The sequence below is a fragment of the Lasioglossum baleicum genome, chromosome 14 (assembly GCF_051020765.1).
Source record: "Lasioglossum baleicum chromosome 14, iyLasBale1, whole genome shotgun sequence".
Taxonomy (NCBI): Eukaryota; Metazoa; Arthropoda; class Insecta; order Hymenoptera; family Halictidae; genus Lasioglossum; species Lasioglossum baleicum.
The window spans coordinates 2,460,412-2,471,711 of record NC_134942.1 but is presented as its reverse complement, the minus strand read 5'-3'; the positions used below and the strand labels follow the sequence as shown (position 1 = coordinate 2,471,711).

Below are 11,300 nucleotides of genomic sequence, written 5' to 3'. Positions count from 1 at the left end.
TTTGTAGAGCAGTATAGATAAGTTAATATTACACGTGTATGTACAGAACGAACGAACAGGCTAGAAAAGGAAAATGGCAATGGTACAGTACGATAAGTACAATTCGTCTTGATTACCCAAGTACAAATTAAGAATTGCTCCTTAGTCAGTTTGTAATATAAACGACGTCGCATCTAAACATTAAAATGTAAAAACATATTGCTTCCTATGGCTGTGATTACTGGGTCATTTGATGTTGACTTTAAGAGGGAGTAATATCATGTGAGAACTCATACTTCACGCCATATTTATTTATTATTACGGCACCGTAATACTACTCATCATTACCGAATAAATCATTATTTGATGTTGCTTAACGAGTCAACGATCCTTGTACACGTTGAACGAAAAAGAAATTGTACACAGGAACGCACGTTTTTTTTGTTAGGAATATTTTCTGATAGAACCGTGTCACACGATAATATATATACATAGTATTTTGTGAGAATAGACAACAAAAAAAAACGAAACATAATGATTATTTCTGCGCCGCAAAACTTCAATCTCTTGTAAAAAATCTTATCATCGATGACGACATCGAGATAACGCGACATATATCTTTTTGTATACTTGCAGGTAACAAAGTGACGTGGTAAAACCCAGCAGAACCATGAACAAACGCTCAAAGACCTTCGAGTTCGCGTTCCTAGAGTTATCTGAAATGTTCTCGGAATCTGTGTTTAAACGTTTAAAGGGGGCTTCTTTGCACATCACTGGAATACTTATCTTTTTCCTACTGCCATAAATACCCCTTCTTTAAAGCTGGAAAGTTTTCTTTACCGGTTCGCTGGGTTTATTACATTACTACTGACGATGAGTTGTAACTTGTAACATAAATGAACACGGGGTTATATGTATTCGGTAGTTCTTTTATCTATCAATAAAGTAAAATTACATTTAATCAATTTTATAATCAGTGGCTTTTGTTAGAGTCAGAGAATGAGAACACAATTATATATGCAACCGACCTTATTTATGTTGCAACCTAATGCATTGTTACCTCCAGGTGTACACACAAGTATACATATATGTACGTTATATTTATAAATCTTAAAACTTATGTGTATCGGGTAAACGACCGAATATATTGTATATTTAAGCGATCGCATCCGGTGTGTAATGAACGTATACTTTGTGTTTACGCTAATTTGTTCGTTTTAGATTGACTGTCGCGCAAAATTTTTACATAAAACGCCTTTTTAATGTTTAAATAAATACTCACTTCGTTTATAATAGAAAAAAAGAAATATGTATAATAATACCAGTCGTCGATTTTTATTGTCATTAGAGCTGAAAATTATATATAATTACATTGAATAATTCGGGTGTTGTTTTATTTAAACGAGATACGAAAACGATTTTATATATATAGTTTCCTTTCTCATCGATTTGTACGCGAGACAATGCTCCCACTGGAATTATTATCTTGTAAGTTAATAATGATATCTCACGCAGAAATAATTTATCGGCATACGATAAGGTGTACTATATGTAATAACAATGTAAATAAAATGATTCATTGAAATATGTAAATGATAGAACAATATTTCTCTCGCCTGTTATGCTAAACGGACACCGTTTCAAAAATGAAACTAAACGAAACGATCAGAACGTCGCCACCGCTTGGGCATCTCACTTCAGAGTGATGTAAAATTTTACGAATGTAACTTATTTGGCAGAAAAATTAATGTTCATCGTTGAATGCGTGCGACAAAATTGCGATATGGCGAACAAAGGTATTTGCGATGCTCGTTGCCAGGCGTTCCACGTTGCGATGATAAAAAGGGAGGAAGCTGGACGTATCAGATGGTTTTTGAAAAATCAACAGAAATTATTGGATCGGTTGAAAATTACCGAACCCGCGAAAACAGTTGAACCGGTCACGCCTGAGTCTGAAGCGAAACAACAACCAAGCATTGTGCATACATATACGAGTTGCATCAAACTTGCACTTGTCGCTTATTGAAAACTAGACGATTTTTCAAATTTTTAGATACATCTAAAACCACTGCCAAATTGGAGACCTGCCGAGCCTGATGGCTCTGTCGATATGAGTATTATGAAACCAATTGATCCGCAGATTAAAACAATTTTGTACCAAGATGCACCTAGTTTCGTAACTGCTGAGAATTACTTTCGCAAAAGGTTCTGTACTTCATATTCCTTCAGCAATTAGCACTTTACATGCCGATAGTCATTTACAGTAATTGCGAATTTCTGAATACATAATTGTTCATCGTCGATAGCAATATGTCATTAACACATTGATTGGCATCTTTAGAGTTCATGCATTCTTGCGTTGAATGTGGCAAATCTTATCTCTCGGTTCTTGTTTTATTAAATGAACTCTGTTAAGGGGACAGACTCGTTTCTAGGATTGCATTGGTGCGGGATATGCCTCTTCTCATTTCCATATTGCGATATCGCGAAGCAAAGATGGGGTTTTCAAGTAGTCAAAAGCGCTAGATAAAAGATCAGTCTAGGCCGCAATCGCTCTCGAAAGTCCTATCTTCACGTTTACGTAAAATTTACATTTGTATTCGGAAACAAAGTTACGACAGCTAATACATGCTGCCGAGTAATGCAAATTGCGCCTCGTAAATGTAAAAATAGGACTTTTGAGGGCGATCGCAGCCTAGATTTATCTAGGCCGGCTTTTGACTAATGAAAACCCTCATCTTTGAAACGAGAGTCTACCCCCGAGTCGGCGCGGCGTTCAACGGCCGTTAAGACAAGTATATTAACTTGTAACAATTTAAAAAAAAAGTAAATGTAAAGTATGGAAAGAATTGGAAGAATCTTAGACTTTTTCAGATGATATAAAGAGAAAATTTTCATTTAACTACGGTTTCCTACTTAATATATACGTATATATATATGTATATGTGTATATATATATATATACTCGGGCAATTTTTATTTTGTACAAAGATCCGCATTCTAGAGTAATAATAGAGTTTAAAGGATTCTCTTTTGAGCTTTAAACCTGTTTTAGATATAGCACAGTCATTACAAAAATTGTTAACGTGTTCATTGATTACGATAGATTGAACGATAAGCCAGAAGAGCGGTTCTATTATCCGGATTGCACAAGTTGGATACATGGATGGCGATTCTCAGATTATCCACCTGTTCCACGAAGTAAAGCTGGACACACGAACGTTATGATCCGGCAATTTTATCATCCGAAAATATCGAGTCTTCAGAGGGACCCGGATTGGTACCGGCCATGTTTACGCACGCCAACGACATGTGATTCATTATAGCTAATAATATATATTATTGCGCAGAATGCTAGAAATTTATACATAAACTCATAATTCTACACTCTACAAGAAGAAACAATGTAAATTTTACGCTGTTTCTCTTTGGAAGTAATAAATATTTCTCTTTCCGTGATGGAGGACCCATCTCATGGGCCGCGCGTATTTTCATTATGCAACACGTGGCTTCCGATTTTGAACAGGTGTTCTATTATTATTATAGATTTTTTTGAACCGAATAAATTTTCTTTGTTTATATATAGTTTTCGGAAAACTCAATTTTGAAGGATTACGACAGTTGTTCCTTACATCGACTTTTCTAGCCAAAATAATATCGAAATTAGAAGTCCAGCAACAGTTTCTGTGCTGTTCTCTAGTTTTCAATCTGTAACTATACTTTCGTAGTAATAATCTAATCGATTTATGGATCAATGTCAATTAAATGCTGCGCGTACGATATAATTTTTATCGTAATACGATTCATCAAATTATCTCTACACAGGATATTAAATTTCATAGAAACACATGCGAACTTGCATCATCTGCAGAATGTGTTACATCGTATGTAGAATTAATATGTTCAGATTATTGTATTTACACGTACTGTTATTTTTATAAACGCATTAAGCCTCTTCGCACGGCATCTTTGCTAAACGTTTTCAAAGATTTCTTCTACTTTTCAAAGTACACATTTGTTATCACTCAGATTCGTATTATACATTAATTTTGTCAAGCGATAAATATATGATTTCCGTATCAGAGAGCAAATTGTAACGATGCATTTATCATCCTGACAACTTATCATACTCGTGCCAGCAAGTGATACATATATACACATATACATATAGATCATTGCGCATAATGGCAAATATACTTGATTAAGATATCATTGCTTTTTTTACTGATAAATAAAATTGCTATACTAAAATGAAAGTTATCGATGACTTGACCTAATAATATTTCTATTCAATTAAATTTTCTCTGAGAATAATCTCGGTTCATACTTGTTTAATGTTTCCTTAGAAAAAAGAAAACTCGAACAAGACAAAACGTACATTTTACATTAAAAACGGCATTACAGTATATATGCTTATTAGAATTTTTTTTGAGAATTTTCGTCGGTTCCATTCTTGTCTGACACTATCAATCGCTGTAATTCCAGTGGCAACAAATACTGTGCTTGTTCCGGCACCGCGGAAAACGCGAAATTGATGAACTTCTGAAACTGTTTAGCCACTTCGCAAAATTGTTCTTCCAACGATTTTTTCTCCACATGGCAATTAATGATCTCCTCCCTCATCGCAGTTATAACATCGTTTAGGCGAGCAACCAACACGCGTAAGCCTTTGATCTGTCTCTGTTTGCGCAGAATTTTTAATAAGACGCTTGCAGCTTATATATATCTTATCTGGCGAGACAAATAAGGGAAAGCCTACTACCTCGAAGTGTTCGTGTATGATGTGCTTTTCTCTGCAACATCGCAACTGTTCCAGACAGTGGATATTAATTACGTTCACGGTATTTTGCATTTCGTACTGGTGCCTCTGGACATGCAACTCTCTACCCACTTTCTCCTCGAACTCTCTCTTTTCTTTGTCCAGTTTCACATGCGTCGCCCTGCGCCAATTTTTAACGGGGAAATTCTTTTGAACTTTCAAAAAATCAATTTTTTCTTATTCTTAACCATGTGTATATCAAAGAGGATTATTTGTTTGAGTTCGTAAAGCTAATCTAGTTATATTTTACAGGATCGTCTGATACATACTTCATTCTCTATAAAATAACTCACTTAATTGTGAGTTTTCACTTAAAAAAAATAATCTATATGTGCTTCGATTATATACCCATGAACGTGTGTGTACAAAATCCCAATGCAAAAATTGTAATCCTCTGGAAAAAATTCTTAAAAATTTGTTAAAAAATGGTATTTAAAACGAGAACAGCCCCTTATTAATTAGTTTCGTATGAGCTACGTTCGTTAACCTCGTAATTCCATTAAAATCGGCTATTATGGTCTCTTTATCGGCACGAAATGATTCCTCGAATTCTTGATACAACAATTGTATCGCGTAAGCCATTTCGGTTCTCATTTTTTGCATTATCTCATCGGTTACTTTCATTCGCTCTTGCACAACCGCTTTCTGCATCCTTTTTACCCATTCGGCGCTGGCCTTCCCCCATTCAATCTAGAAAAGGAAGGTATGAGCATGCGTTTTCACATATTGTTTCGTCATTTTCCGCATAACTGTGCCGTGACGCGACAGTGGGCTCCGGATTTCCCGCTAGTCTTTATCGCATCGAGTTTACACGCGATGTACTATGCAAATTGATAACGAGAATTACTTCGATTTGTTTCTGAATTTCTTGTTGCACTGTTTTAATATAGTTTCTGTATTTTTCATGCAACTCTTGCGATTTTAGCTCAGCCTCCCGACGTTTCTTTGCTTGATACATGTGAAACTTCTCCTGCGATTGTTTCTCTATTTCATTGCGTAATTCATCTTCGATTTGTCTCCGAAAACGTTCGAGGAGGGTTTCGCCGATTTCTAACGAATCGCTCTCATATTAAAACCGAAGGAAAATTGCATTGAATGTACCGTAAAGTCGCGATCTAGATCCCCGAGGATCTCCACGATCATTGTACCTTCGCCTACCCCTTCCACTGGGAGGCAACATGCTCTCCTTTTCTACGTTCGGCATCCTTTGTACTTTCGACGAGGTCGACGCAGTCATAAAAGAATAGTTTCTCTACACGATCTCTGTCCCTGCTCGAAACAGGCGATGGGAGCAAGATCGCGACTTTACCGTAATTTAGTATTTCACCTAGTATAGCGTCGTGCACATTTGCTTTGACGGTGTCGTCGTGTGCGAGCGACGCTAATCTATTTTTGTCGATTTGAACGGTAAAACAGGGTGGCGGCGATTTCTCTGGTGCTATTAAATCCAACAGGTTTTTCGTGTCATCGTGACTATATTGGAAGAATACTTGCGCCAAAGACGGGCCTAAACAAACACGAACTTCCGACGCAGTTGGTACACCCAACCTTGAACATTGTTGCGAATTGCATGTCTTGGGCATTCGATGACACGTCGTACGTGTTTGCTCTGTAAGAGTAATGCTTCCGTATCACTTTCATGTTTTGTGGCTTTGGAACGCGTTTCATACTGCTGCGCAAACTTACCCATCGTGTTCTATATGTACAAGTATCGAAATAATTTTTATCTTACCGTTATACATCACTGTAAATTTGTAGAAAAACGATAAATTTTATCTTAACCTTCCTAGATGCATTGCTTTGACTGATCTCTGATTAAACACGAAAACAAAAGAAAAACAGTTAGGTAAATACCGAGTGGATACAAGAGCAGTGCTGCCAGATGAGGGGAATCACGCCGATTTTAGGTACCCCCTCTCCGACGACCACCAGAGTAAGTGACACGTTGCGCGTGTGCGACGGGGATTGAGTGAGGCAAATGGGAGACACGTTGCGCGTGCGCGATGGGGACGCAACAATGGCATGACATTTCGCAGGTTTTAGGTTATTGCCGCGTAAAATTCACCCATTTACTTATTTCACATACTATGTAATTATTGATCCCTTTATGTCTATGTTGTGAGTTGTATTTCTTTAAAATATAACGTTACAAATAAAACGTAATTTGTCAATTTATCGTGTAGAAGAAAAATGAGTGAATTTATTATCCCAGTCTCTTTTATGCAACTATTTTTGAGAAGCGTATGAGGGTTAACAGTGTTAAAATATATTATGATTTATTGATTTTACTGGAATGTAACTCAGTACTACATACATACAGATTTCAAAATTTTTTCAATTGTACATATAAAAGAAAGCATTCATACTTCGCTTCACGACTGAAACTCCCACATGTTACAATTCATTTTATTTATTATATAATAAAGAATGTTTACAATGTCTATTTAGAACGAACCATATGATTTATTTCATTAAGTACGTATATGTACACGAGTACGATACGATACGCGGCAATAACCTAAAACCTGCGAAATGTCATATCATCTCATCTGTCATCGTTGCGTGTGTGTGCGTCCCCGTCCCCATCGCGCACGCGCAACGTGTCCCCCATTTGCCCCTACTCAATCCCCGTCGCGCACGCGCAACGTGTCTCCCATTTGCCCCACTCAATCCTAAAGCGATGGAATAGGATAGTGGAAGGGGAAAAGTAGGAGAGTACCTGGTTGCGATCTCACAACCATCTGGCAGCACTGTACAAGAGTGCTCACACCCGGGGACTTTTTTGTCTCGATTTTTGTCAGTATAAACAGAGATAGAGTACAGACTTTAGGCCTTAGACTTAGACCATATACAGGGTGGGAGAAAATTTAAGGGGTGGTTCTCGACGATAATATAAGACGATTTGTAGCAATAAGAAGATTTGTGGTAACTTGACCGTGGCTCGACCGCCTAGTACGCGCGTACGACCCTTAGGTAAAGGGGCCTATTGCCACGTAGACCTCTTTTTCTGCCACGCATAGCAGGGAGCCCTGTGGAGCCGTCAACCCGCTCGAGATTTGTTGCCGCACCGACGACGTCCACCGTCCACCGACGTCCGCGGCCTTCTCGCGATCATCCGCGGCTTTCCCGCGACGCTCTGGTATGCGCAGACCTTTAAGGTGAGCGCATACTAGATGGTCGCGGGAAGGCCGCGGGAAGGCCAAAGCCGCCGATGGACGTCCATGCGGCAAGGGAGCAGGGCTACCTGCTGTGCGTGGCAGAAAAAAAGGTCTCCGTGGGCTCCCCACCTCTTTTAGGGAAAGGGACCTTTCTTTCAGGGAGCCCTGCTCCCTGCTGTGGAGCCGTCGGCCCGCTAGAGATTTCTTCCCGCGTGGACGTCCATCGGCGGCTTTGGGCGTCCATCGGCGGCTTTGGCCTTCCCGCGGCCTTCCCGCGACCATCTAGTATGCGCTCACCTTTATTATCCTCCCACATCCTTCGGTGACGTTCGTGGCAGAGTGGGTTGTCGAATTGTTCCGTTTTTCAATGCACGGGGCCCGAGACCATATATGTACGAACCCCATTTCATCTACCCAATAGTAGATACGTTACTGTTTTTCCGCGCAGCGCCTCTAGCGGCCATCCATCGTATCAAAAAAGTTGGGCTCAATCGAAGCACTGCTTTAGGTTGCTTTAGGCACCGACCAGATACTATTAAAGACTGCCAGCCCCTGTGTTATTCAGGGGGACGGGTAACCGGGCGCGAGGATAACGTGAAAGTTACAGTGATATGATATACCACATCGCTAAAAATTCGAAATAGTGCCACAATAATGCCAAAACATCGTCTGAAATATGGCGGAGAATGTAATTAATAATAATCGATATGGTTTCGTAATAATTCGCATTCACACCGATGCATCGCGACGAGAATCTCCTCAGTGGTCTTCTTTACCGACAAAATGCCGTCGTTGGCCTTCTGTTTCTCTGGATGGAGCTAAAATATATCCTAGAGGGCGTAAGAAATACCGAAAAATTCGAGTCCCGCCAACTCCCATAAGGCTGGCAGTCTTTAACAGTATCTCGTCGGTGCTTTAGGTCTGGTCTGTTTAGATCAGTTTAGGTGTTTGTATCTTGACAAGATAATTTTGTATCTTTCCTTACCTCTGTGCTGTGCTCAACTGTGCTATCTCGAGCAAGTCCCGCGTTTCGCGCTGATCTGATGGATAAGCATTATCGAAATTAACCTCGCTGCTCGGTGACAAGCGTGAAATCGTCGAGTAAAAAGAGAACGGTTGGAAATATTTTCAAGCTTATTCGAAAGAGATCACGATGGATACTGGTTCCGAGTGTGGCTTGAAAACTAACGAGGAGATTATAGAGGAGCTCACGAAAGACCTGGAAAGTTCGTGTATACGAGTAGACGAGAACTGTTCGTCTGCTAAGAAAAATGGGAAATCGGACGACGATAGCAATGATCTGCCGAAAGAGACAGATAAACACATGGAAACGAATTCCAAGGGCGATGACAGCTGTAAAACTCAAGTTCCTCACGATCTAGACGGGAATCCTCCGCAAGATTTTGTCGACGAGCAATTACTGAAAGACAGAGAAATTGGTCTCACTGAAACCGAAAAACAAGTTTGTTGCGTATTTCTTGGTTTTTCTTTTCATTCGATTCTATCCTATTATAGTTTATTATACTCTACTCCAGGCCTGGGCAACGCTGGCTCACGGAACAGATGTGACTGCTTTCCTCCTCTTTGCCTGCTCGGCGAGTCAGTCGTAGTGGACACGGAGTGGACTGACTCGTCGAGCAGGCGAAGAAGAGAAGCAGCAGCCACATCTGTTCCATAAGTCGGCGTTGCCCAGACCTGCTCTACTCCATTATACTCGGTAGTAGACCAAGTATCTTGATATCTTAGCTGACTGTTAATTTTGGTTCCTTTCAGTCCCTCAGAGACCAAGCAGAGAAGTTGAAAAACCAGGGTAACCAACTTTTTAAAAACGAAGAATACATGGAGGCGATATCCACTTACACGGAGGGAATACAAACGTGCCCATTGGCTTACGCCAAGGAGAGGTCTATTCTGTACGCGAACAGGGCAGCGGCAAAGTCAAAATGTTTGGTAACATTGTTACACGAAAGATATCGTTGATCGCATATTTAACTTTAGAGTAGAACCACCTTCTCCGTATCTAATACGATCGGTACACTGTTGGTCGCTTAGGAGAAGGAATCGGCGATAGCGGATTGTACCAAAGCCATAGAATTGAATCCAACCTACACGAAAGTTATCAGTAGGAGAGGACAATTGTACAAGGAGACGGAGAAGTTGGACAATGCCTTGGAAGACTTTAAAACGTTAAGTTCGTTGGACCCCGATAACGCGGAGTGGCGGCACGAGATCCGCGTAAGCAGAGCCGACCAAACGATTCCGCGCAATTTTCATGTATCAGATGATTGCATCAGTTCGTGCCCGATTTGAAAATGAAATTCAATGGTAAAGTTTTAAAGAATACGGCTTCATTAATCAATTATATAGCCAGTGGCGCACCCACGATGCAATCTCGTTTGGCGCCATTTTAATCATCAGAAAAATAAATAAAAAAATAAAGAAGTTTCAGTGTTGCACTGGTGTTGTCTCACCGATACGCTATTTTTCGTTGCGCCTCCGGCCGCGCGGTTCGTGTTTACACGCTGTCCTTTTCTACGTTCGGCGCGGTCGACGAAGCCATGAAAAAATAGTGTCCTGTTCCGATCTATGTCACAATACGGAACCGAGAATTGGCTTAGAATGGTACATTACCGTACATAATTTTTCGGGCACGAACTTACGCGATCATCGAATAGAAACTATTTCTCCAGATGCTATTCGAGCGATACGCGTGATAAATAAAGTGTATACGTACGTTTACAGAAATTGGGCCAGTTGATAGAAGAAAGAGATGAGAAGTTAAAAATAGAGATGTTGGGCCAATTGAAAGACTTGGGAAACATGGTGTTGAAACCTTTCGGACTTTCCACGAATAATTTCGAGTTGGAAAAGAATCCAGAGAGCGGCGGCTATTCCGTGAAATTTAAGCAGAACCCGAGTTAATACAGCGACGTTCCTCGAGTTCGAATTCTCTATAAGTCGCAAACTTATTTCGAAATACTTCGTGTGTAAACTTTACTCGAACGCTGTGCTTCTTTTTCGCAATAAAACTATGGAAAATGTTACTACGTTAAACGATCGAAATGTTTCTCTTGGCATTCACAAAAAGACTTTGTAACATTTATTCGGAACGTCTGCGAGGGAATCTTGTATTTACCGTAAACGACACGCGTGTTCAGTTCCGTTGTGTCCAGTGTCGTTTCGGCGTTACCAATAATATAGTTCTTTTATGCGAATAAAATAGAAGATGCAAAATTCTCGAACACTTTTATTTTATTTACGGACCATTTGTTCTCAGATCTTGTGCCGCGTACAGTCGCAAGTATCAACACCTGCATGCGCACGATTCCCAATTCTGAATCACC

The 11,300-nt window shown here is 39.9% G+C and overlaps 3 protein-coding genes across 3 annotated transcripts; 2 read left to right on the top strand and 1 right to left on the bottom strand.

Moving 5' to 3' along the window:
- The first annotated feature begins 104 nt into the window (after positions 1 to 104).
- On the top strand, positions 105 to 7,331 carry LOC143215638 (uncharacterized). Its single transcript, XM_076437931.1, is given in 2 exon segments — positions 105 to 2,184; positions 3,086 to 7,331. Coding segments are annotated over 2 exon segments (678 nt in total). The 5' UTR covers positions 105 to 1,726; the 3' UTR covers positions 3,306 to 7,331.
- On the bottom strand, positions 3,565 to 6,662 carry LOC143215632 (uncharacterized). The gene is made up of 6 exons (XM_076437922.1): positions 6,531 to 6,662; positions 6,126 to 6,407; positions 5,646 to 5,848; positions 5,286 to 5,488; positions 4,742 to 4,919; positions 3,565 to 4,659 (listed from the first exon to the last, which is right to left on the bottom strand). The coding sequence occupies exons 1-6, from the start codon at positions 6,538 to 6,540 to the stop codon at positions 4,396 to 4,398; spliced, it is 1,140 nt and encodes a 379-aa protein (XP_076294037.1). The 5' UTR covers positions 6,541 to 6,662; the 3' UTR covers positions 3,565 to 4,395.
- Positions 7,332 to 8,936: 1,605 nt separating the features above from the next.
- Ttc1 (Tetratricopeptide repeat domain 1) lies at positions 8,937 to 11,192 on the top strand. Its single transcript, XM_076437927.1, has 4 exons — positions 8,937 to 9,418; positions 9,730 to 9,906; positions 10,009 to 10,191; positions 10,699 to 11,192. The coding sequence occupies exons 1-4, from the start codon at positions 9,110 to 9,112 to the stop codon at positions 10,876 to 10,878; spliced, it is 849 nt and encodes a 282-aa protein (XP_076294042.1). The 5' UTR covers positions 8,937 to 9,109; the 3' UTR covers positions 10,879 to 11,192.
- The last annotated feature ends 108 nt before the right edge of the window (positions 11,193 to 11,300 follow it).